Source organism: Sturnira hondurensis, unplaced genomic scaffold (assembly GCF_014824575.4).
Source record: "Sturnira hondurensis isolate 20B ecotype Veracruz unplaced genomic scaffold, ASM1482457v3 Scaffold0021354, whole genome shotgun sequence".
In the NCBI taxonomy this organism is placed as follows: Eukaryota; Metazoa; Chordata; class Mammalia; order Chiroptera; family Phyllostomidae; genus Sturnira; species Sturnira hondurensis.
The window spans coordinates 33,286,416-33,312,514 of record NW_028093985.1 but is presented as its reverse complement, the minus strand read 5'-3'; the positions used below and the strand labels follow the sequence as shown (position 1 = coordinate 33,312,514).

At 49.4% G+C, this 26,099-nt stretch overlaps 1 protein-coding gene across 3 annotated transcripts in view; it reads left to right on the top strand.

Moving 5' to 3' along the window:
* Positions 1-26,099, top strand: part of MCC (MCC regulator of Wnt signaling pathway) — a 403,428-nt gene that overhangs the window by 344,318 nt on the left and 33,011 nt on the right. For 2 of the 3 annotated variants that reach the window (XM_037032291.1, XM_037032293.1), the window contains 5 exons: positions 14,675-14,821; positions 15,728-15,817; positions 16,867-17,015; positions 21,211-21,351; positions 23,771-23,874. In XM_037032291.1, coding sequence (XP_036888186.1) covers positions 14,675-14,821; positions 15,728-15,817; positions 16,867-17,015; positions 21,211-21,351; positions 23,771-23,874 — 631 coding nt within the window. The remainder of the gene's footprint in view (positions 1-14,674; positions 14,822-15,727; positions 15,818-16,866; positions 17,016-21,210; positions 21,352-23,770; positions 23,875-26,099) is intronic. The other variant, XM_037032292.1, reaches the window with a different exon arrangement.

The window sequence follows — 26,099 nt, the reverse complement described above, 5'->3', positions numbered from 1 at the left end:
AATAGGATTGGTGCTTGCCCCCTGCCTGCAATTAAACAAAGTGCTCTCTGTAGGTTTTCTGAGCCTTGTTCAAGATTTAATTAAATTAGATCTTTCATGTCGCTTAACAGATTGGGCTACTTGGCAGAGCAGACAACAGGCAGATAATTTTTATTATTGGTCCCAGCTCATTATTAAATGAGATAATCATTTATTTCTGCATGCTCTGTAATATAACCATTCATTTCCTCACACTTAAAGAAGCAGGCTTAATGTAGGCCAGGTAGAATTAATTACTCTAGAAGGGAAGCACTTTGCTCTTCATTCACTTGTTTATTCATTTCATAAACACGATTGGTAATCTCCTCTGTGCCAGCAGAAGGCTTACAGTGATGAACAGGACACTTCTCCTGGCTGGAAGGATTTGGGGGAGACAGGTGAGGAAGCAGGTCATTAGAATGGCAGATGTCAAGTGTCAGGGAGGGGTGGACACAGAGGGTGCCCTGGGAGCTTATAGGAAGGACAGGTGAAGGCAGGTCCAACTTCTTCACACTATTTGCCTTTTTACTAATTGTTTAGGTCAACCGTCAGGTACGAAAAATTGGTGTCTTCCCCAGATAGTTTGGTGAAGCAAATTGGATGTGACCACAGGCTCATGAATCTGTGTCCTGTTGAAATTATAAACTTGAATCAAGTGTGAGCCACACAAGTCCTTTCTGAGATCTTATAGAAATTCTTCAGAAAGTTCTTCAAGTTCATGGCATGAGGTAATGGTAACAGAATTTCTTCCTTGTACCCTGTGCCCTATGTGGGTGTTGTCAACCTGTCTAGGAATGAATCCCATCATCTCTCCTGGGCTTCCTTCATCCCTGGGGTCTGCTTCCATTTTGAATCTGGTTATCACCAGTAAATTCAAGAGACAAACTGTTTTGAACCAAATCAGTCACCATAATTGGAAGTTTCTGTGTCTATTTTGTCTACTCTCCCTCAAAATGTCCTTAAAATCCTTCACATTAGTTAATTAACTTGTTTCTGGAGGAGATAGGGCAGTATTCCCACCAGTGATAAGAAGATAGCCAGTGTCTCTTTTCCAATCCAATCACTCTTGATTCCTAAATGCAATGTTACATTAATGAAGGGAGTTCATTGCTCTGTGTTCATTGGATCCATGTAATAAAATGACAGCCCAGTTCACCTAAAGTCTTTTAAACACAAACAAGGACGCTGAAATCCAGATTAGTAAATGGCTGCCATTTGGCTCCTTGGCCAGAAAGAAGGACGGGTAAACTTCCAGAATGCTCCAGTACCCATTTCCTTCCTTTTCACCTGGCCTCGTTCACAGAAAGCAGCCCCAGATTTCTGGTAATGTACCTTTTGGTACATTAAGGGGGTGGGTGAGGCTGGGAATGGATGCATGAAAGGAAGGGGAAATTTTTGCTGTTCTCAGGACCTGCTTACTCCTTAAGCTTTTCAAAACAACAATCCTGTCATGTACTTTTTGGGGCCAGTTTTTAGAACTGATTACAGTTTTATTACAGCAAAAAAGTACAAATCAGAACCAGCTAGCATAAGAGATGCTCACATGAAGTCTGGAAGGGGTCCAAATGCACACCTCCCAGCCCTCCTCTCCCGGTGATGGAGTCCTGGACGGCATTGCCGCCTCCTGGCCAGGACGTGGGACGGCACTCAGTTATCGCCAACCAGGGAGGTGCATCCAGGCTTCCGTATTTAAAGTTTCTATTGGGGTTTCATTAGGGAGGTGTGATGGATTGAATCATTGGCCGTGTGGTTGAACTCAGTTTCCAGCCCCTTCTCTTTCAGGGAGGTCAGCCCCACATCCTTGGGGCCACTTTTAAGTTTGTGACCGTGACAGGCACGGTGGAGCCACACTGCGTCCGCCCACAGACACTCCCGTACAGCAGAGATCCCACGGGCTGTTGGGGGTGGGGTGTCCAGCACTTAGTAGCACATGAACTCACCGACCATGGTGATTTACAGTGTCCCCAGGGTCCTCCCCCAGGGCCACCACTTACAACCCCCCGGTGCCAGTTTCTAAACCCTAAACCAAATCCACCTTCAGTGTTTACCCACCTTACCTCCAAGGGCACTTGTGGGTCAGCGGTCATGCTGGAAGGAGCTGAAAAGGGAATCCAAATTAAACAGAGGGCCTGCTTAGAAAGAGCAATTACCTTGAGGGTTGACCATGTATTTTATTATGTACTTCCTTCCACTGACTAGTTCCTTTATAACGTGTGTACTATCAGGCCTCCCATCCCCACTGGGAGGTAAGATTTAGAGTAGGGCACAGCACGGCCAGGGAGTGGTCTCTTTCCGCAGCAGCCATGCCCTCTGTTCGGAACGTCTCTCTCGGGCATGGTTACAGGAGAAGTCAGCACTCTCGTATTTTTAAGTGAAAATGCGTAACAGCAGAGCTGTTTCTGGAAGTAAAATGGTTGTGGCCTTGTGTAGGCTAAGCAAAGATTCACCTTTGTTCCACCTTCTTGGCCTTAGGCCCGTCCGAGCTCTCCCCACTCTGCCCCAGTCTGAGCTGACACAGCGCCCCCCTATGGAAAAGCAGGGCTGCAGGGCTGTACCTCATATTTCCCGGGAACTTACAGATGCATACGTCCAAATTGACTGTAGGTGTGTGTGTAAAAATACTTACGACAGACCGGAGCAATGTAAACTGAGCCTCATAATAATAGTTGTAGGGGTAGAAGTCCAAGGTACTTAAACTTGGCTGTGGTGAACTAGTCCCTTTTTGAAATGAAGGTGTTCTTATAGTTGTATAATTTTTATTACAGACATTTGAACATAGAAAGGAAGCTAATATGCCAAAATATTAACAGAGGCTAAATCTAGGCAGTGAAAATACAGGCATATTCTAATTTTCAAATTAAAGGAACAAAAAATAAAGTGTGGGTTACGGACAGTGGCCTGTGTCTCCCAGCTTTAACAACTAGTTATGTGTAAGCACAGTCTTCCTTGGTCTTCAATGGGACTTTATTCATTTCTTATTTGCCCCATTCTTCTTAGAAGTTTCTTTGTATGATGAGGTAGAAGATGCTAACGTTAGCAAAGTTTAATTCATAAAAAGATTTGTGAAAACACAAGTCCGGCTCCCACACCTCCCGCACTGACCAGGCCTTGCAGGAGGGAGCTGAGAGGAACAGTTTGGCAGCTGGGCTCTCCCTCCAGCCTCAGTGCATGGCTCTCAGGTGGCCCCCCATGTATGGCTGCTGTGTCAGGATAAGGACAGGTTATACAGCAGTAACAGACTAACCCCCAAATCTCAGTGGGAAGCACACCAGAGAAGCTTCTGCCTTGCACTGCATATCCACGCAGGTCTGGGGACGGGGACACTGCTCTGTTCCACGTACTCACTCAGACACCCAGGCTGGTGGCAACGCATCCTCTAAAACATCGCCTAAACGGACCTTTCCTGCACTAAAGGCTCCCCCGATGGCCCACTGGCCAGAATTGCTTCACCTGACCCACGGAAGGTGAGAAATACGGGGGCACGTGCCTGTTTGTTGAGCAGCAAGTGTTCTTAACACAGCTGGTTTATTTGCTTTGAGCGAGATGCCCCATAGATGTAGACATGAGTCTAAGTGCCAGAGGAGCACCCCCTCTCACTCCTCCGTGGTGGGGTGGCTCTCAGCGTGTCTGTCAGGGTCACCGGAGAGCGCTTTCAAAGGACACATGCCCAGGCCCTTCCATGAGCTGCTGAACTAGCGAATGGGGTCTGGGACCCCAGCCCACTTCCCCATTGTGATCCCAGCACAGGACAGGAAAGGGAAGGCAGTGCCTTTCAGCCACACTCTGGATGTGGGCCGAGAGCCTCTGCAGGCGTCTCCACCTCTCTCCCTGCAGTCAGAGCGAGACAGAGAGGCCCACAGCTGTTCTGATGCCTTCCACTCACCTGGCCTTCTCCTCCTGGGGCCTGCGGTGTGGCAGTGATGAGCCCTGCATCTGAAAGACAAGGGATTCTCCACCCTGCTCTGTCCACTCACCAGGGACCGCAGTTGGAGGAGGGAGGGCAGAGAGGGCATGCTCGACCGGGGTCTGGCAGGACATGGGCCCCCAGGTCTCGGAAGGCGAGGAGGCATTGCCTGGTTGGCACGGGGTGGAACTTCCCCTGCTCATCCAGTGAAACGGTGTCACAAGGTGTCACTTACCAATGCAATCTGTTTCTTTCCAGTGCAATCTTGATAAAGCTTATTTTTAAGGACCTGTTAATACAGTATTAACAGTCTTTAAACACTTACAGAATGAGCACNTGAAAGACAAGGGATTCTCCACCCTGCTCTGTCCACTCACCAGGGACCGCAGTTGGAGGAGGGAGGGCAGAGAGGGCATGCTCGACCGGGGTCTGGCAGGACATGGGCCCCCAGGTCTCGGAAGGCGAGGAGGCATTGCCTGGTTGGCACGGGGTGGAACTTCCCCTGCTCATCCGGTGAAACGGTGTCACAAGGTGTCACTTACCAATGCAATCTGTTTCTTTCCAGTGCAATCTTGATAAAGCTTATTTTTAAGGACCTGTTAATATTGACAGTATTAACAGTCTTTAAACACTTACAGAATGAGCACACCCCTCACAGGCTAAAAGCAGACACCTCTGAAGACAAAGCCAGACTTCAAGCCTATGTTATAACACTGAGCATCATTTGAGTGTTTTGTTTGTGATAAGCAGTGATGTATGCACTTCTCACCCAATCTGCACCAGAATTCTATGAGATGGGTACTATTATTACATCCCTTTGAGAGATGAGAAAATATGGGCCCACAGAAGTGTAAAAATCTTGTCGTGGTCTACACTGACATTAACTCTCAGGACCAAAATTTGGATTCTGGCAGCCTTACCACGGGACGCGGTTTTCATTGTTTGAACTATTTCCCTGTGTTTTTTCCACCCTTTTCCCCCACCCTGTTTCCTGCTTCCACGCAGACCCAAAGTCAGTAAATATCCTCTGTTACAGCAGCAGCGTGGGTGCCGGGTTCCTTAGGGCTCCGCAGATCAATCTTCCCGGCCTTCTAAGACAACATGAAGTCAAGGCAAACTGAGTTTGTTTCATAGAACATAAGCTCTTTGTGCATGCATTTGATTTAGCTCGAGCTGAGCCCTATAGAGAATTACTGGTAAAAGCTGTCACCCTCCTTGCTATAGTTTGTGGGAGTTTTAAGTGGGATGCAGGTGAAAACCCCTCAGCACTGTGGTTCCCACATGTCTTGTTTGGAAACAGGTCCAGTTATTCTGATGGGGCTTCCTGCCCGTTTGTGCCGTGGAAGTGATGGGGTGACGTGTATAGTCGTGGGCTCCAGTGCTTGCTTATCCACCCAGGAACTAACTCCCTCCTTGGAGGAGGTCAGGCTGTTTGTAGGTGAACGCTTGGCTATAAAGAAAACAGCTGACTTCGTTTGTTAGAAAGCTGGCGAGAAATTAAGAAGACAGCCGACACACTGACCTCTTCCCTGAGGCAGCTATTTCAATAATCCATCCAGGTTCCACCGTGGCCTGTAGACCGAAAGAGAACAGGACACCTGCAGTCTTCAGAGAATGAAAATGAAATGCTGTCAGATTTGTTTTCCTTCTATTTTGTGGTCTCTTTCTCTTTGATTCAGCCTTCTCAAAATTGCCATTAGTGATACAGTGTTATTTTCCTAAAACCCTATATACATGATGTTTATAGGGATAATTTTTTTTCTGTAAGTACATTCTGATTTCTAATTTGTTTGAGGGCTCTAAGAAATGTATAAAATCTTCAGTAAGAGAGTGGTCCTCTGCAAAATACCCACGAAGCCTGGACTTCCAGGGGCAGCTTGGCGAGAACTGCGTGGGGAGGAACAAACTGGCCCGAGCTCGTTACCTGGAGCTGTTCAGGCCAGGCATGCACCTTCTGCAGTGTAGACGTCGCCTCCACCCGCTCCCTTCATGCTGAAATTGTGAACTGCAACCTAATTGCCTGAAATTACAGCTACCCAGTGAACGCCGCTGTGTGTCGTAAGCAGAACAGACTCATTCTTCTATGGTGATGATGATGTGTCTGATCTGCTCGCACCTCCGCTCCGCCGCCACCTTCCATTTCTGCTTGTCACTCTCCATGAGCCACAGTCAGATGGCTTCATCAAGGGGCCGGCTCATCTTGTCTGCGCTCCGGTCCTCCTCCGGGGAGACTGAAGCAGCTAGGGGCTGGCCCGTCACGTCGTGCGCTTGTTCTGGCCTCATTTTTTCAGTGAATTTCCCCTCAGTTCAGAACCCTGCCTCTGTGCCCTCCGCCCAGCACGCCCTCCTCCCGTTTTTACCGTGGGCACCTCTAGCACCAGGTTCTTCATCACCAGCCTCTCTCTCTCTGGCTTTGGGTAAGCTCTTTTACTCCCGACCACACATCTTTGTATTCACTTTCTTTCACGAGTTTGTTTTAATTAGTCCTGCAGGGCACAGAGGTAAGCTAAGTATGTCCCTCTGTTAAAGGCCCACTCACTGATCCATGAAAGGTCCTGCTTTTAATGTACTTGTTCCTTTTCTATCCTGTTTCCTTTCTCTCACTTTATGTGTCCTTATACACAGTGTTTTATGTGCTGTTTTTAATCCAGATAAAGGTTACTGTGCTATGGATTTCTTCCCTCCCCCCACCCCTGTCCCCGGCACTCTATCTTTAAGGTCTCTCCACACTGCTGATGGGTCTAGTGTCTGTGGCGGCCACTCACCACCTTTGCTGTGCCCGGCAGCTGTGCTCCCTGCCACCACAAACAGCGCTCCAGTGCAGGTAGCCTTGCTCATGTCCCATGGGGTCCTGTGTGGGAATTTCTCTGAAATGCAAGTCCTTAATGTTGTCCTTTCTGGCAACACTCCTGATGATAATCATATACTTCCCTATTGCTTCTGTAGCAAATTGCCATGGATGTAGTGGCTTCAAGTAATACAGATCTATTGTCTTACGATTCCGGAGTTCAGAAGTGCAAAACACAGTGTCGTCGCCACTGCCTTCCCCCTGGGGACCCCCGGGGCAGTTCTGCTCCCTTGCCTCTCCCAGCTTCGAGAGCACCCTCCTCCGTCCCCAGCAGCATAGCACCTTCAGACCTCTCCAACGCCCGCACTCCTGCTTCTCTCCTACAAGGACTCTTGTGACTACTGGGTCCTTGTAAGATTATACGGGATAACTAACTTTCCCATCTCAAAATTCTTAAGCATTCCTACAAACATCCTTTTGCCATTTAAGGTAAACATCTTCACGGTTTTCAGGATGAGGGCGTGGACTCTTTGGGGGCCGTTGTTCAGTCTTCCGTGACAGTCTATCTGAGTTTTGGGCTTAAGTTGACAGATTGTTAAAACTTAGATTGAACTGACGTAGTGTCAGACCCTGTTCATGGTGCTGGCAGCACAGTGGTGAATGCAGCAAACCAGCGCCCAGCCCTCAGAGGCCGAGGTGTCTCACTCTCCCACTAGACAGCTTTTAAGATGATCTCTTTATTGCTTTTATTTTTTCATCCCCCTGTTCCAGTTAGTTTTAGCAACATAACGAACTACCGTACATTTAGAGACGTACAACCACAAATACGTGTTATCATCCGCGTGGCCCTGGGGTGGCCAGACCCCAACAGCAGCTCTCAGGCGGCTCAGATGCGTTGCCATCAGATGGAGGCCGGGGTTGCAGTCCCCTTAAAGGCTTCTCTCCCTCATGTCTGGTGGGTGAGGCTGGGTACTGTGTGGGGCTCGGCAGGGCCGTTGGTCAGGGCGCCCACAAGCACTCTCTCCCTTGGCTGTCTCACAGGGGAGCGGCGGATGGGTGAGCGAGGGGCAGCATCCCAAGAGGGAGAGCGAGGCAAAATGTCACCTTTTTAAGCCTTGCCTCAGAAGTGACTCGGTCCCCCTTCCACTGCATCCTGTTTATTAGATGTGATCTCAAGCCAGACACAAGAGGAAGAGAATCAGACTCCACCCCTTGATGGAAGGGATATTGAAGAATTTGCTGACAAATCTAAAAACCATCACACCTACTTAGCACCCGATGCCATAATTTGGTCTCAAGGCTCATCTCTGTCTCCATATCTGGAAAACTCACCTCCTTTCTTTTCAAATATTGTTTTTCTGTCATTTCCTGGGTTGTTTGTTTGAGAGTGAGAGAGAGAGACTGATTTGTCGTTCCTCTTATTTATGCCTTCGTCATTTGCTTCTTTGATGTGCCCTGACCAGAGATCAAACCTGCGATCTTGGCCTGTAGAGATGACGCTCTAACCAGCTGAGCTATCCAGCCAGGCTCCTGTTGTCTTCCTCTGGAACTCCTGTCGGGGCCTCAGCAGTCATTCATGTCTCTAGTCGACACTTGCGTATTGTGTATCTTCTTGGCTCCCCATGCTGTGCTCTGAATTAATTTCTCTGTGCTGTGTTCACTAATTCTCTTTTCCGTTTTGTCCAGTCTGGAGTTCAACCAGTGCATTGATTTTTATTTTATCGATTATATCTTCCACTGGCTTTTTTCTCTCATCTACCTGTTCTTGTTTGGTATCTGCCTATTTGTATTTCAACTTTTTTATTCTTTGTGGAAATTTCTATTATCTCTTTAAAGATCAGGAATGTATTGATTGTGCTGTAGTTCACTGTGTCCTTTATTTTCGTTTCTTCATGGGTGAATTCATCTCCTGGCCTAGATTGCTTTCATCCTCCCTTCTCTGCCGTCACACCTGCATGTCCGGCACCTTCGTGGTCGTGGAGCCTTAAGTCTCCTGTTCTCTGATGCTGCGGGGTGACTTACTAGGTGGTGCATGTCCCGGCAAAATCCAGACCGGCTTTCACTGTTCTCTTGTATGTAACACCGCCCGCCTTCCAATATGCAGATAGCACACATTCGGACTCCACATCCAAATGTGTCAGGGCCTGGGATTTTAATTTCCTGGGGTTGACCCCTCCGCACAGTCCTGGGGTTTCTCTCTGGCCTCACGGGCAGCGCTCTCAGTCCCCTTTTCACAGACGGGGAGGCGGGGGCAGGAAGGCTCTGGCTTTATGTGGAGGATCAGCTCCCACAGCCTGACTTTCAGGGACCAACTCGTCACCTCCCACCCCATCCTGGTGTGACCATTCTGGGTCCCGCTCGCTCTCAGTTCCCATGGCTTGCTGCGACACCACTCCCTCCTAACTGCTTTAGCTTTAGTTTCGCTTCACTTCTGGCATCTGGAGATTTTTCTGCCTTTCTTTTCAACTCAGCAGTGGATTTCTTTCCCATTGTTTCTTTTTATGCAGCATTTTTGTGCATTCTTAATAGGAGGAGTGCTTGTTTATTTTAGCTGGGGCTGTCGTCTGTTGGAAATTTTCATTAGTTCTGGATGCAAAGAGTTGCTTCTCCTGTTTGCAGGCCGCTTCTCCTCCTCGTCCTTCTTCGTACCTGTCTGAATGAGGATCTAAACCCGCCACCTTCCTCAGGTGGTGGACCACCTCCCCCTGTGTGTTTTGTAGAATTTGGCTTTTCCCTTCTGTTTCTTTCATCATTTTTCTTCCTTCCACTCTGCCTTTAAGGAATGTGCCCAGCTCTTCTTCCTGCTAGTGCCCCAAGCACATTCTTTTCAATGTAACGGTTTTAATCTTTTTATTCTTGGCTGTGTACTCAGTCCACTGCCCGGAATGAAAGAGCCCAGCGGAGTTTCAGTGCAGTGGAAGCTGGTTGTTTCCCCTCCGTTTCTGGTCCTGCGTCAGCTTTCGTCCTCATTTCCCAGGGCTGCTGTTCCCCTCCCCCGCCCCCAGCAGAGCACCCTAGCTCTTTTCTCTACACAGAAACCTACAGACAGACAGACAGGCCCCCTCTGCCTCCCATCCTCCTTCTCCAGCCAGCAAACCCTCCTTCCTCACTGCCTGTTCTTGCCTGTTTTATTTCTCTCGCGGAGCAGAAGTGTCCTCTTCTTACCGTGCTCCACTGACCCTTCGGTCCAGCACGCTCTGCAGACTCCTCCCGACACCACTGCCACACCTCTGCCCCGGGCAGCCGACCCACACACGATACCTGCACGCCGCATCCAGCCCTGACCGCCTTTCCTCAGATTGCATTTCTCCATTGTCCACTGAATGTCCTCACTCACATGCTGAACGCTTCCTCAGAGTCAGCGTGTCCGTCCAGAGCTGGCATCTTTATTTCTCTCTGGAACATCAACTCAGTCTCATGTTTTCTCTATTTCACTGAGTAGCACTATAATCCACCAAGTCACCCAGCCACAGGATTGGTTGTTTTTTTTGTTTTTCTGTTTATCGGTTGGTTTGTTTGACCTCCTTGAATTGTTCTAGAAGGGCACTGGTCAGTACAGTAGCTATTGGCTACATACAGCTATATAAACTTGAATTTACATTGGTGAAAATAGAGTACAATTAAAAATTCCGTTCCCTGAGTACAGTAGGCACATGGCAAGTGCTCACGACCGGGTGTGACCGTAGTGGACGGTGCTGGTCTAGGCCGAGTCTTGCTGTTGCCGCTCTCAGTTCACTGTGTTTGCCTCGTCGTTTCTCACCTGAGCTGTCAGTACCGCTCTTGACTCACCTCCTTGTTCATCCCCACTCCAGTCTGCTCTCTCCTCTGATCAAGTGATCTTTATAAAGCCCTTTTCTCCCTTTGAGGGTCATTAAGGTATAAATGAGAGAAGCAGAGTTCTGTCATTTTAATGTCATTTCCTTACTTGAACCTTTCAGAGCCTCCCCATTGCCCTTTTCTTACTGCTCATTAAACAAACACTCAGCCTTCAAGATCGAATCCCAGTGTTTCCTGCTCTGGGGAGGCAGGGGTGGGGTTTCTCTTACACTAGGACGCTCGCCGTCCGCACCCCTTCTCAGAGCACCGTTCATTCTCTGATGTGGCCTGGGCTGTGAGCCCCTGAGAGATAAGAGACTTCCCTTCATGCTCTACCAGGTTTCCAATGTATGCAGGACGTTAACTTCCCTTTTGGCATCTGCATGGGTACTGGCTACATACTAACTTTAGGAGGAATGAAAAAATGATCTTTCCAATCACATTCTGTGCTGTTGTTGAAGAATTCCAATTGAGAAAGGCTATACAGCCTGGTGAATGACCTTCCCACAAATACCGATTGTTTTGCTTAGGAGTAGCTGTCGTTTCTGCCTATTCCCTGACTCTAAACCATGCATTGTGTAGAGAGAAACATACAGAGTGGGCGAAAGTGGGTTTTCAGTTGTTCATGTGGAAAATATAATAATAAGAATAAACTCTGTGTTTTGCTTACTCACAACTGTGAACCTACCTTTTGTCTCACCCTGTCTCAGTGGGTTGTGTATCATACCACAAACCAAAAGGTTGCCAGTTCGATTCCTAGTCAGGGCACATGCCTGTGTTGCAGACCAGGTCTCCAGCTGGGAGCATGCAAGAGGCAACTGATTAATGTTTTCCTCCCTCTCTTTTCTGCCCGCCTTTTCTCACTCTAAGAATAAGTAAATACAATCTAAAAAAGAAAAAAGAAAAAGGTTGATATTTGACTTAATTAGCTCCAATTTGATGGCTTAAAACAGCAGAAGTGTATTTTCTCACAGTTCTGGGCCCACAATATCAAGGTGTTGGCAGGGCTGCACTCCTCCCTAAGCTCCAGAAGAGAATTCCTTCCTGCCTCTTTTAGCTCCAGGTCCTGCTGTTCTTTGACTTGTGGCCAAGCTCTGCCTCCATCTCCACATGGCCTCCTTCCCTGTGTCTGTCTCCAGTCTCCTCTCGTGTTCCTGGTGAGGACCGCAGTCATTAGATTTAGGGCCTACCCTGTATTCAAGGTGATCTCATCTAGAGATCCTTAATTCTTAATTCCATCTACAAAAACGGTATTACAAGATAAAGCCACATTCACAGGTCCTGGGGTTAGACCCTGGGCATATCTCCTGGGGAACACAACCTAACCTGTGACCAGTGAGTGTAAAAGTGAGGATCTAATGGCTGTGTGTCTTCCCCTTCTAAGCCTTACCAAGGCTGAACCGGGAAACTGTAGCCTTCATTTCTGTGCATTTAGTCATTAAAATTAAGGACACCCCCTGCCACCAACCATGGCAAAATTTAGAGGGGAAAGAAGGCTGTTTTTACCCTACCTCTGTCTTTCTTTCCAGGACAGAATCATTCCACTCCCTTCAACTGGATTTTTTTCAGTGCCTAACAATTATCAGAAATAATAAAGACCAAAATAAGCATGCTTAATATCCTTTAGTTTTCAAAGACATTCTCTGGGTCCAAAGCTTTTCAAATGGAAAGGGATAACCCTGGCCAGATGCATCAGTTGGTTGGAGCATCGTGTACACCAGGAAGGTCTTGGGTTCCATTCCTGGTCAGGGCACGTACCTAGGTTGCAGGTTCGATCCCCAGCCAGACACATGCAGGAGGCAACCAATCGATGTTTCTTTCTCAAAACAATGTTTTTTTCTCTCTCTCTCTCCCTCTCTTCCCCCCTCTCTAAAATCAATAAACATACCCTCAGGTGAGGATTTTAAAAACTAATGGTAAAATGAAGGTGGATATTTAGATTTAGAACTTACCCTGAAGCATGCATGCCTGTACGCAGACGTGCTGTAGAAATGGCTAGACGTGAATGTCTCAGTGTAGTGAGAAAGAACATAGGTGCTTCCACTGTGTTCATTTTCCACTGTCATCTGAATTTTCCACACTGAACCTGTTTTGCTTTAGTAATTAGAACTTTTTTTTTAATTTGGAGAGTTTTAATGAAGATTTTGTAAATCACCCAGGATCATTTGTATTTTAATAAAGCAAGATGAGTGGACCAATTGGGATTCTAGGACCAGACTGCTGATTGTATTGCAGATGGTTCAGGCACTCTTTGGATCTTGCAGTCGTGTTACCATTGTTCATTATTCAGGACCTCATTAGACTCTCAGAGCAGAAGAAATTGAAACCCATGGTCTTCACCAGGGAGGTTGCCCAGTGCCGGGAAGCTGGCCCCATGGGGAATGTGGGCCCCCTGCGCAGCCCCACTTCGTTGGGAGGTATCCACACGATAGTCGTTCTTGGTTCCTAGGGCGCCATTCCGCAGTGAGCCCTGCACTCTCTCACCAGCAGTATCATTTGGCTTTGACAGGTGTGGATTTTCTAGTCTTTAAATTCTTTTGCGGTCAGCCTTGTGTCTGGCGTGTTACAGGAGTGACACGCGTTTCCATCAACCCTCAGTCACTGGAAGAAGCCGCAGCAGAGCATTAGGCACCTTTTAGCTGTTTCACTGTTGAGTGCAATTTGTTCTGAGGGGATTTTCCTATTTGGCTTCTAATATGTCAATGAATTATTGAAATTTCAATTACTTTTGGATCCCAATTTAGCAAGATGGAGACATCCAAGAGACTTCATATGAAAGCTTTCCAGTTGCTTTTAGAGAAGGGTTTGTCTGGGGCGGGTTGGCGCCGGGCTGGCAGGGGTGAGGCTCTGCTCCTCCTGGGTCTGGGACCAAAGTGCCACCGTGGCCTTGGATGTCCCTTCCGTCAGTGCTGCTCCAGGTGTGCCGGCAAGGGTCACCATCTCCTGGGAGCCTGTTAGATATGTGGGTTCCTGGGGTTTCTCCCCATCTACTCAGCATCCCTGGGGCAGGATTCTGTGTTTTTAACAAGCCTTGGGGCATGCTGGCAGGCCTACAAGTTTGGAAGCCCTGCCTTAGATGCCCTGAGGCTAATTTCTTCCAGCAGGGCCTGCCACCCATTTGTAAGGGCCCATGGGTGCTGTAGTCAGCTTGCCCTTTAAGCTAGACATTGTAGCCAATGATCAAGGTCATCAGAAAGGACAATTTCTACCAACTGCCTTCACTTACTTGGAACACTTTTCTCTTTGTCACTGAGCCGTAACCATGGAGAAGCAGGATTTGGGCATTGAAATTCTGTGCAGGTTAATGTATGTTCCACAAGTCATTCAGAGGGCCCTGTCTTCCATTGTCACACAAAAGCACTGTTTAGACATTCCTTCCCACTGCCCCAGGGATAATCTCATCTCCAAGTCCCTGGGGAAGAGCTGGGATTGCCACCCCTGTCTCTGCACCTTAGCCTCGCCTCCCACCAGTGCAGTCTCCCTCCCGCCCCACGCATATGAGTGACTCACAGTTCCTCAAACCCTGCGTCACCATGATGCCTGTGCCCTTGTGTGCGCTGTCCTCCCCAGCCCTGTGCCCCACACCGCCCCCAGCAAAACCGGCCCTCACCCACTCTCTGACATGCCCTGTTCACCAGTAAGACTGCTCACTTCCCCCCCACCTCCCTCCCCGAACCTTTCAGAGGGAGATATGTTCTTCCCTCCTCTGCTTCCTACACCTCCCTGGATAGACACCGCCCGACAGCACTCGAGGTGCCCTGGGCCGAGATTACTGGTCTCTGAGCTCTGAGGGCCATAAGAGTGGAGATCTCATCCAGGCCTCTCCCTCCATCTGCAGTGCCCAGGGCAGTGTCAGGCGCGTGCGCCTGAATGAACAAACATTCGTTAAAGATTCCATTACACCTCTGCTGGAAGCTTCCAGTGCCTTAGATAACATCTTCAGGTCACATTTGTGGAAGAACGATGCCGGCCAGCGGCAGGTCTAGTTTAGAATACCTGGACGTTTACGGGGACTCAACCAAACTTAGCTTTTCAGTGAGGCCGGCCTCTTAATGTAAAGCAACGTCCTACCATCCACGCATCTGGCTGTTTTTCTCTTTGACCAAGGAAACCACTCGCTGTTTCTAAAGGCCTCATCATTATTTCAGGTGCGAGAGCTTCAAACGCGACTGCAGAGTGTGCAGGCCACAGGGCCCTCCAGCCCTGGCCGCCTCACTTCCACAAACCGCCCAGTCAACCCCAGCACCGGGGAGCTGAGCACGAGCAGCAGCAGCAATGACATTCCCATCGCCAAGGTGAGCTGCTGGGGACCGCAGGTGCGATTAGCTCAGACGGCCCCAAGGGGCTTCCCCGGGGTCTCACACAGGCCACCTGTGCTCGAGCGAGCTACAGGGAGAGATAACCCACTAATAGTTTTAAGTCTCTTTCAGCAGCAACCTGGACTCCAGCTCTCATTAATCAGCCGGCTGGAGTATGTCACAGCTGACAAGTCACTGTGGAGAGTGAGACGTTCTGTCAGGTTGAGCAAATACTAAAGGGTGGATGAAGAGGTGCTCCCCGGGCTGAGGTGCAGCCCAGGAGGGGACGCAGAGTGATGAACCGTGATCTCCCCTCTCCTGGGACTGCCAGCCCTGTCAGCAGAGAAATAGATTTTGACGTCCAGGCCATGGCAGTTGGGAGCAGCGCCCCCCCCCGCCCCATTCTCTGCTGCAGCCCCGGGCTCCTCTGTCGAGTCCACCCTAGAGAGACCATCCGAACGACGCATCTCCTCTCCCCTGGCAGCCACACGGGTCTCCACAGTGAGACTGGCTCTCAGCCGTCAGGTTCAGCAGCCAGTGTTCCCCAACCAGAAGTGATTTTTGTCCCCCAGGGATACCTGGCAGTGTCTGGAGAGGGTTTTGATGGTTACAACTGAAGTGCTACTGCATCTCATGGCTAGAAGCCAGGGACACTGCTGGACATCCTGTGACACACAGAGTAGCCCCCACAACAAAGAATATCCAACCTAAAATGTTGGTAGTGCTGAGGGCGAAGAACCCCGGCTTATGTGAAGGGTATAAAAATCAGACAAGTGAGTTGTTTTTAAGATGTTAACCAGTTCCGTTGCCATGGTAAACCCGTAGCCCTGGGTAAACAGTGTGAACGGTTTATCTGAGGAGTGAAAGTCCTTCTTTGATAATTTGCTGTTTTGCTTTTTTAAGATTGCCGAGAGGGTGAAGCTGTCAAAGACCAGGTCCGAATCTTCATCATCTGATCGACCAATCCTGGGCTCAGAAATCAGCAGCATCGGGGTGAGTGTCCATGAGAAGCAAGGCGAGAAAGTTCCCCACAGAGTGGCAGGACAGTGGCCAGGAGATGATGGAAGAACTTCCCAAGTTCACCTCCAGCAAACCCGTTAATTATACTAATAAATCACACCCAATTTCCTCCCAAAGAGTCAGATTGAAATCTGTAGTGTTTTCCACATGGTGAATTACTTCTTTAGCTTTAAGGGACACATTTTTCCTCTACTTGAAACCATTCAGAGTGAAATGATTTAGGTGTAGTTGCTGGTGACATAGATGAACATCTTGAACTACCTGCTTTATGTCACCCTCCTCCCAGAGACTGAGCGAGTCAGGAACCGCTAAGAGAACTTCACCTTTTGCACATCCTGCTGGAAAAGCAGCGTGCTGTCCACTGGGGATGGTGCTGCCTGTGAAGTGTACCCCAGTGCTGTGACAGACCCGAACCTCCCAGCCTGGTAGCAGAGGGTCCGTTTGTAGAGCCTGCGGACCCCCTAGGGCTGTAAGCTGGTGGATAGAGGAGAGGCGGTAGTTTCGGTTCCCTGGGGGATTCCTTTTAGGATTGGGGATGAGGTTAGAAGGGCCAGCTGTGTTATCTGTAAGGCTGGAGAGAGCCCGAATAGCGCTTTTAAGGCCCTAATTTAGAATTCTGCACTGAGCAAAGATTGCATGCATCCAGATTCCATGCCGGATTTAAGTTATGAAATTAGAGGATCGGCTGTTCTCCTTGGGTATAGCAGCTGGAGTCGAGGGCCTGGAGTGGCAGGGGCTCAGGAAGGGGCAAGGGAGTCCAGGCTCTGCTCCACACCCAGAGCGTCTATATCGGAAAGGCACAGCTATGTTTTGATCCTGTTCCTGTGTTGCTTTCACAGCACACAGTTAGCTTTTTATGCTAGAATTGTATTGTACACACTGAGAAAGATCAGGGTAACCATCTCCTGGTGCCAGATCCTCAGGAGTAGAAGCTTTTGGTGGTTCTGCATGCACAGCATGCCTGCGGATCCGTGTCCCTGAAGTGACACTGTCCAGAGGGGGATTAATGCTCACCTGTGCAGGTATCCAGCAGCGTGGCAGAACACCTGGCTCACTCTCTTCAGGACTGCTCCAACATCCAGGAGATCTTCCAGACACTCTACTCACATGGGTCCGCCATCTCCGAGAGCAAAATTAGAGAGTTCGAGGTGGAAACAGAACGCTTGAATAGGTAAGGAGAAATCCCGTACAGTTGAGTGGTGGTGGGAGCTGCTCTCCCTCCCTTTCACAAAGATCGATTGGAGCAGCTCGTGCGTTGTGACACAGTGATGCTGTCAGCTGGTGAGTGGGAGTCTGCACCATCTTGCTCATCTCAGGGGCTTGCAGCAAGCAGTCAGAGCTGGCGTCATGGGTGGGAGACTGGACTCGAATGCACGGGGCCTTGTCCTTAGAAGGACCCTGCATTTGCTTTACTGCTCTTCTCTCACCATTTGTAATTCTTATTAACTTATGCACTAGGGGTGCCACTTTTTCATTTGGCACTGTCCCTCAGAAATCGTGTTGTAATTCCTGGAGCAGTTCATGTAGATTGACAAGTAGGTTAGGATGACAAGATGGTGGCCAAGCGTGCAGGCCTGGGCTGCAGAGAGAAGTTTGGAATGTTGAGTCAGCATCCCCGGGGAGCCTGGAGGCACCAGGAACCAGCAGAGGCAACCTGATGGAGGCGTTCCTGGGACTGACCAAGCGTGCTGGTCTAACCCTCCCTTGCTCTCACTGAGGGTCGCCTAATTTCATGTATGGGTTTAATAAATGTGCACCACTCTTAGTTCCCGTAGGCTGTTTGTTAGAATAGTTTTACCGTACACCCAGTTTTACAGATTCTTCCCTAGTCTCAAGACAGAAGTCTTCTGAGTTTGCCCACCCCGCTCTGGGAAAAGCCTGGCTTGTGTGTCATTCCAGCAGTGAGAGAGAGCTGCTGAAAAAGGCAAGGAAGGAGCAGGGCCAAACCGGGCAACCGCTTTGACTCAGCACAGCCCCGCGGTGGCAGAGTGAACTCGGAATCTCATTCCCGTGTGCTGTGGCTGCCCTGACCCACCAAGCTTCAGTGGCAGAGCACAGTAAGAACTGGAAAGGCTTATGAACTCACCAGGGAGCAATGCAGATGCCTTTCCCCATGCACCATTGCTTAATGCCATTCCCCTTGCATGTAGCAAACCTGAATAAATTAAATTACTGTGTTAGTCCTCCCTGATTTGAAACTATTTAATACAGTGCTTGAGAACTAAGGAAATATGGCAAATCTAGGTCATTTTAAATCTTGAAATTAAATGGTTTTCTTATTAAATCCAAAACACTTAAGAGTGACGATCCTGATGATTACCTTGTAGCGGGAAAGAGCAGCCCTCTGAGTGCTGTGTCACAAGCTGCGAAGTGCTTACAAACGGGAGCAGACATGCCCTTTGCAATTTAATGAAGTCGGATGCCTTCAGGGGCCCTCCGTTTAGTGGGGACCTCCCTCTAGAGACTCTGAGATTTTACAACTCTGCTTTGTAGTTGAACTTGGGAGAAGCTCCTTTCTCTTCAATTATGTGCACCCAGGAGAGCCCAAAGCCGGGGGAACTATGTGGGGCCTGCAGTGCACATTGTAGTGTAGAACAGCCTACAGAGGGCCCTCGCAGACAGCCACTCAGTCACCAACGTGGGAAGGCAGAGTGGCAGCCCCATTTTGCAAAGGAGAAAGCAAAGGCTTCCACAAGGAGTGACTCGCCCTAAGTGCATAGCTGTTAATTAGCCTAGCCAAACGTCCAGGCCCTGCCCTTTGACCTTACCGCCATTATCCTCTCTGCGAACAGAGCTGCAGCTGCCGCATTGGAATCCTTAGAAATAATCTAACAGGATGCCTTCACATCTGTTATTACTTAACTACCTATCGCAAAGTTGGAGGCCTCTTACACTCCAAAAAATGACAGCCTTTAACTTTGTGTGTCGGGAGTGGGGAGAGAGCAGGGTCATAATTAAAAATGCTTCCTCATTTAACCACTGTGTTAAGCACCTACTGTATGCTAGGCTATTTGGCGTGCAAAGGGGAGTAAAACAGACAAGGTCCCTGCTCTGATGGAGCGTTTATTCTCTTAGGGCGCTAGACAAAAAACAAATGAGATCATAAGAAAGCTTCAGCTAAATAGGACACTGAGGCAGGATAACAAGGAGGGCTGATGTTTCTGTTGGTAGCCAGGAGAGACGCCTCTGAAAAGGGAACATTTAGGATGAGATTTTAAGGGGAAAAAGGAGCACCCCCGTGACATAGTAAGGATTGTCCCATGGCTGGAGACAATGCCACCTCAAGGCTGGAAGGAAGTTGGCACGAAGCAGGGACTGCCCGAGGCCCATGGAACTAAACCAGAGTGAGTGTGAGGAGGGCTTCCGAGAGATAAGGTGGCTGAGAGTCAGGGCTGGATGGGGTGTGGATTTGGAGGCCCTGCACAGACTTCACTCTTCATTCTAAGTGTCATTCAAAGTTGTGAAGGGGTTTTAAGTAGAAGGAGCAGATCTGATACAAATTTTGAAAGATCGGTCAGGGGAGAGGAATGGAAAGAGGGGGGGCAAGAGCAGAAGCAGAGGGGGTATGTGGAGGACCAGCACGGCCGAAATGGAGATGATGGGGCAGGGCAGGGGTCGTCAGTGTTTGCTGGTGAGATCAGCAGAACGAGAGGAGGGGGTGGTCTCATAGAAGATCCTCAGGTGGCTCACCTTAGGGTTGGCTGCGTGGTGGTGGCATTGACCGAGATGGCGAAGGTGGGGGAGGGCACGGTTAGGGACAGATCAAGAGTCCCACTTCGGAGTATTAAATTTGGGGTGTCAGTGTGACACCCAAATTGGAAAATCAGGAAACCTCTGGGTATGTGAGAGCAGCACTCAGAGGAGATGTCCACACTGGAGGAATTCGGGAACCTTGGAAACATAAATGCCTGTTAAAGTCATGGCACTGGATAAACCTTGCCCCGGGGTGGGGGGGCCGGGGGTCAGGGGCGTTGGCAGAGGAGGGCCAGGGACAGAGCATGGAGGGAATGCCCACACTCACAGGCTTTATAGACAGTAAGGAGCCAGCAAAGGAAACAGAAGAAACGGCCTGTAAGGCAGGAGGAAAACCAGGAGAGACCTGTCGTGACCCAAGTGAGGAAGGAGTGGCCCATTCAGGGGGTGTCACCTGAGAAGGCCCCTACAGTGGCTTTGGCCACATGGAGGTGTGTGAGCTGGGTAAACCGTTTGATCTGATTAGTGGGGACCAAATGTTCACGGGAGCAAGTTGAAAAGTAACAAGAAAGTAGGAACTGTGTCAAGAAGCCGTAACGTAACAAGGACAGAGAAGGGTGTTCCGTAACACCTTACATTGAACTGACCTTGAAGTTGTCTAAGCCTCGCAGTCGTCTTATACACGCAGTAGGCATCTCCCGTGAGGGGGAGTGTCTCCATATTCTGCTCTCAAATATGTGGTTATAGGATCAATTCTCAAGGCTAATGGCTTCTGAGCTGAACATTTTAAATGTCACTTGCATTTTGTGTGTGTGAAACCATCTGTCTCTTTAAGTCTTGGAAGTCAGAGTTCTACAAACGAGTGTGTCCCGTGGAAAGTGAACCCTGGTACCTTGAGGGTCAGGGTCCTGAGTCAGAAAATGAAGCAGCGGAAGGCTTAGGTTTTTCTGACTTTGTCATAGGCTCATCGGCTCTGTCTGTGTAGTTCTTTCTGGCTCCTGTACAGCCTGATGTTCCCCCTGCCAGTCCCGCCAGTACTTAGCAGCTGCAGGAATGTCTGACCTGGAAGGCGCTCTGGACACGCTCCGAAGCGCCTGGTCCACTTCCCATTCGGAGGCCTGTGGGGCAGTTTGCATTTCATCTTTTGCTTCTGCTCTGTGGCTAGTGGTTAAGAGCACAGGATCTGGGGGTCAGACTGCGTGGTTCAAATTCCAGGACAAGGTATTTAATTTTCCTGTGCCTCTACTTCCTCCTCTGAGGAATGGGGATGATAAAATTCAAAGGGCCGGTGACAGGGTCGTCGAGCACGGGCTCTGCAAACAGTAGCTGTGAGTATAATGCACTTCTCGTTGCCCCCCTGGCTACTGAAGCATCCCAGTCGCGCTGTTCACGGAGCCTGAGGTCGCACAGTTTGCTGCTCTCCCTGGTTTATCCCCAGAGCACATGGTCAATGGCTGGGTGGGAAATAACTGGGTAATTCACACAGCATTAAGTCCTTTTTTTCACTTACAGTTGCTTCCTTTATTGTTTCATGTTTCAGTTACATTTGCTAAAATATTTGACAGACTCACTCCCTAACCTGCATTTCCAGCCTGAATCCAGATTAGACCACTAAAATATTGGCAAGTTACTTGTGATCCTAGTGTGAAATCGAGATTTTTCTTCCTTTGTAGCCGTATTGAACACCTCAAATCCCAAAATGACCTCCTGACCATAACCCTGGAAGAATGCAAAAGCAACGCCGAGCGGATGAGCATGCTGGTGGGCAAATACGAATCCAATGCCACAGCCCTGAGGCTGGCCCTGCAGTACAGGTGGGACGTGAGGGGCGGGGCCTGTTTCCTATAGAAATGCATCTGTAGTAACCTTCCACATAAAGTAGAAAGTGGGCTGTAGAAGGCATACTGGGGGGTTGGACCAGCAAACGCTAGTGTGATGCATATTGAAAATCAATGACTACCCTTGTAGCAATTAGGAAAATTTGCTAACACCATGACCATGGTGTTAGTAAACAGGTATGTTTATGCCAGTGTGTTCAGCTGAAATATTATTTCATTCAGGTAACATCCCTCAAAATATCAGTCTTTGTATTATATATTCATTTGTGGTTCTTTCCAGTATTTGTTCATATTCATACATATTTTACATTGTTACAAATGTAGTGCATTCCATTTCTTCAACATGTTACAGTTTTGCAATATTGCTTAATTGTCTCCATTTATTTTGAATGGTCATATCCCCTGTACCAAGTTTATATACTGTTATTTTATATACTCATTTCTCTAAAAGACTTTTTTCACACTTTGACATTGAAAATAATTCTATGGCGAATAATTTAATAGAGATAATGTCTTTATTCTTTGTAATATTTCCCTCGGGATAACATCCCTGAAGCGGGAATTAATAGGTCAAAGGACAAGAATATTTTCATGGCTCGTGGGGCGTGCTGGCAGCCTTCCCCGCAGCAACAAGCCCGTTTCAGTGGCCACGTTGCGCTCCCGGACAAGCAAGTGGTGCATGAGTGTGCCCCTTTCATTCTGCCCCATCAGCTGTGGAGTTGATCTGTTTTTCAGTGACCGCTTTTTAAATAGCCGGAAAGCTCTGCTTTACGGCTGCTTTCAGAGGGTTATTTTATTGGTGTCTCTTCTCAGGCGTGTTTGCCAGGGGCCCAGAGTAGTGACTGTATCTAGCTGTTGGCGTCCTCTAAAAAGTGCAGTATTGTTTCAAGAAACATTGTTTCTTCAGAAAACAAAGTCAAAACCACAACACACAAGACCAAAGCTAGAGAGCAATCACACTTGTTTACAGATACAGCAGAGCAAAGAGATAACCCGCCTTTGATAACCGGGAGCAGGCTGCCCTGCACCCACGTCTGCCTGTCTCCCTTGGGCACAAAGCAGTGGCCTGGCATCTCCAACCTGATAGGCAGGCCGCCCTGGAGAGGAGCCACTGCCCGCACCCAGAGCTCTCAACTGGGCCCTTTTCTTTATCTCTCAGTAAAGGAAGATGAAAGCAAAGGCAATCAGAAAGCAGATGGCCCGATGATTAAATGCTGGGTTAGGCGTTGTTTCCCCCACTCAGCTGGGAGAAGGTAGTAGGTAATTTGCTTCGGGCGGGGGTTCAGTGCATCCTGTCTGGGACCGTGCAGGCAGCACGCACATGCCCCACCTCCTGTATGCATGTGGGTCCACGTGGGGTCACCAGTGGCGATGAGAAAGGGGTTGCTTTTGATCCTCTGCCTGGTGTGCCCATGATGTTGGGCACAAAGAAAACTAATGTTTTGTCAGAGATCTTGTATTTCATGAGACAGTTTGACAAGTGTCCACTAGAGGTGTAGGGATGGAACTGTTCTCTGATTGTGCTGCCATCCACTATAGCTACTGTGGCTGAGGAACTGAATTTTTCATTTCCTTTAACTTGCATTTTTCCCCGTAAGCAGCCACATGTGGCTGGTGGCTTCTGTGTTGAATAGTGCAGATCTAGGTCAAACAGTCTCCTTTCTGGGGTGTAGCATTAGTTAACTATTATTGTATAGCTTTTATTATGTCTCAGTTTTTAGGATCGGGAATGGCTGTGGTTCAGGGTCTCTGACGGGGTTCTGGTGAAGCCGTCCACCAGGACTGCATCGTCGGAACCTTGAACTGCACCTGCTGTCTCTGCTGCTGAGGAGGCTCGTTCACACGGCTGCGTGGGCGAGTCCTCAGTCTGCCACTGGCCGTTGGCCAGAAGCCTTAGCTTCCCGCCCCACGGGCCTCCGTGCGGCTGCTCTAGTGTCTTCATGAAAGGGCCTCCTCCAGAGAGGGTGCCGCACCGGGAGAGTGCAGGGAGAGAGTGACCGAGAGGAAAGTCACAGCGCTTTTAACAGTCCAGTCCTGACTGCGACGTGCCATCCTTCTGCGGTGTTCTTTTGGTCGCACAGACCAACCCTGGTGCAGCGTGGGTGCCAGCACCGCAGACTGCGGTACCTTTCCCTTGCAGCACATCGTGCGCAGGGCAACGAACTTGCCTCTCCCACGTGGATGGAGTCTTGTCTTTTTCTATATGCTGGTTGGAAGCGAAAAGGCAGGGCTGAGGCACAACTCAGCAGAGCATGTCCCTGGCTCTACCTGGGGCATTTTCCACGCAGACAGGGCAGCGAGGCTGAGAGGCGGATCTGGAGTGGGCAGGGGCGGCCCCCATGGTGGAGGGGCTCCCATGTTTGCTCCAGCTGAGGCATCCGTGCTTGTGTTTCAGTGAGCAGTGCATAGAAGCCTACGAGCTCCTCCTGGCCCTGGCTGACAGCGAGCAGAGCCTCATCCTGGAGCAGTTCCGGGCGGCCGGTGTGGGGTCCTCCCCGGGTAAGTGTGGCCCCAGCCCCCGCCCCCCTTCCTCATTCTGTCCCTGGCCTCTTCTGCTCTACTGCCCCCATCTCGGCTGTGGGCATCGGAACACCTCCCTGCAACGTGAAACTCACTTCTCAAGTGCTTTCATGTTTCCCTCATGACTGAGTGAGTAAATTGTTTATGTTGAGTGCAGCAAGAACTGGAATGGAAACAGAATCACAGATAAGCCCAAGCAGACCGGCCCTCTCAGGAAGCACATCCTCCCAGGCTGGCTGGCAGGAGGGCCAGGTGGAGCGGGAGGCCCTGGTCGCAGACGGGAGGGGCCGGCTGGGCCTTGGTCTCTCTCTGTGCTGGTGCCCACCTGGCCTTTGCTCCTCCCCCAGCTTTTGTTGGCTGTGCTTTTTCTCCAGGTTTCTCCCTTCGGGTAGTTTTTGAAGTGTGAGAAGCATGAGTTTCCTCCTGCCTTGTCTGCAGGCATCCTTGTGTGCAGAGGAAACGGTCTCCTGCTGCTCTCAGCAGCTTCCCAGAGTACTCACCCCACAGCCTGGCCCTGAGGCGGGGCAGCGATGTGCACCCGCCCCCCCAATCTCCCCACCCCACGGGTCCAGGGTCCTTTTGGCCTCATTTGTTCCTCCTGACCTGCACTGCCCCCACTTCTGTCCCTCAATTTTAAGTAACTAGAGGGGAGTATTAATTGGAAAAGACGCAGGTGTGGCATCCTAATTAGCAACGCTTGCTAAAACTTCGCCAGCGACTGTGGCCCTGGTCCTTGCAGTAACGGAGGAGATCTACAGCAGGCATGGTGCGTGCGGAGAAAGGGAGGTCGAGGGAGAAAGGTTGACTCCTCAGTGCCGAGGCCTGGAGCCTGCACTTTATAACAGCGGCTTCTTTGGAGAAGTAACAGCAAGTAAACAGAAATCTGAAGTGATTGGATCACTTCTTAGCCAGAGACAGGTGCTGGTGTGCGTAGGCCAGGGGATCTCAGACGTGAGGACCAGGCCACCAGTCAGAGGCTGGCTTTTCTTTTTTTAAGATTTTATTTATTTATTTTTTAGAGAGAGGGAAGGGAGAGAAAAACAGAGGGAGAGAATCACTGATGTGCAAGAGATGCATCGATTGGTTGCCTCTTGCATGCCCCTAACTGGAGACCTGGCCCACAATCCTGGCTTGTGCCCTGACTGGGAATCAAACTGGCAGCCTTTTGGTTCAAAGGCCAACCCTCAGTCTACTGAGCCACACCAGCCAGGGCAAGGACTGCAGGGCAGGGACTGGCTTTTCTTTAAGAGCTGTGAGACATGCCTGGCAAAGAAGGTCACCATCAGGGCACCTCCAGAATGAATGCCATGACCCCCATCTTTGCCAGCAGCTCCCCCCACCTTTGTCTGAGGTCTAGGTTTTGCACAGAACATGTGCATATTTTTCCTCCTTCCGTTTTGACATGTGTAGGAATCTAAGCAAGTTGAAAGGAGAGGAAGTGTCCTGGGTATTAATTTCCTGCTTCATATCCAGCTTGCGCAGCGGGGCGGCAGGCCCAGCGTGTGCGGGTGACCCTCCTCCATGCCTCGCTCGGTGTTTCCTTAATAGTATTGCCATCTCAGCCCAGAAGTAGAAACTCTGCCAGCGTTTCCATTAGAAACCTCATTTTTCAGGGTCTTTTAACTGAACCATAAAACTTTATTCCTCATATTAAACAGATCCTAAACTGATCTTGGCTTGCTGTCAAGTTTTTCAGTATATGTATTAAGAAAACCAATCGATTAAAGGGGAAAAAAATCAATCATCTAATTTCTAGTTTGTATCGGAGGAATGTTTTAAACCACTTTGTCCTTGAAAGGTACCTTTTACTGGGCTTGTATCTACTCATCGCAGTGACTTGGTAGGGGCTGGAAAATATTTTATTTGTGGAAGGAAGACAGGCACGGAGGTTTTGAGAGAAAAGGCCCGAGGGAGGCCGGGAACTTGAGCCTGCAGGCTGTGTGTGCCTACACTCCCCGCCACTCTCCAGGAGGCTGAGCGGTGGCTTACTTTTTAGCCCTTCCCAGTAAACCTCACTCTCCCATCCTGCCGGCATGCCCTAAAGGGCCGTATAGTTGCACAGCAAAGCAGTGCTAGTTTGTGACATTTACCCATAGCGCCAATTATTGTGGGTTTTTCCTTTGTCTCTGGTTGATGGCACAGGCGCCCGGTAAGTGCACCGTGGATGTATTAGACGGGTGGTGTTTGGGAGCTAGAGGAGTTTC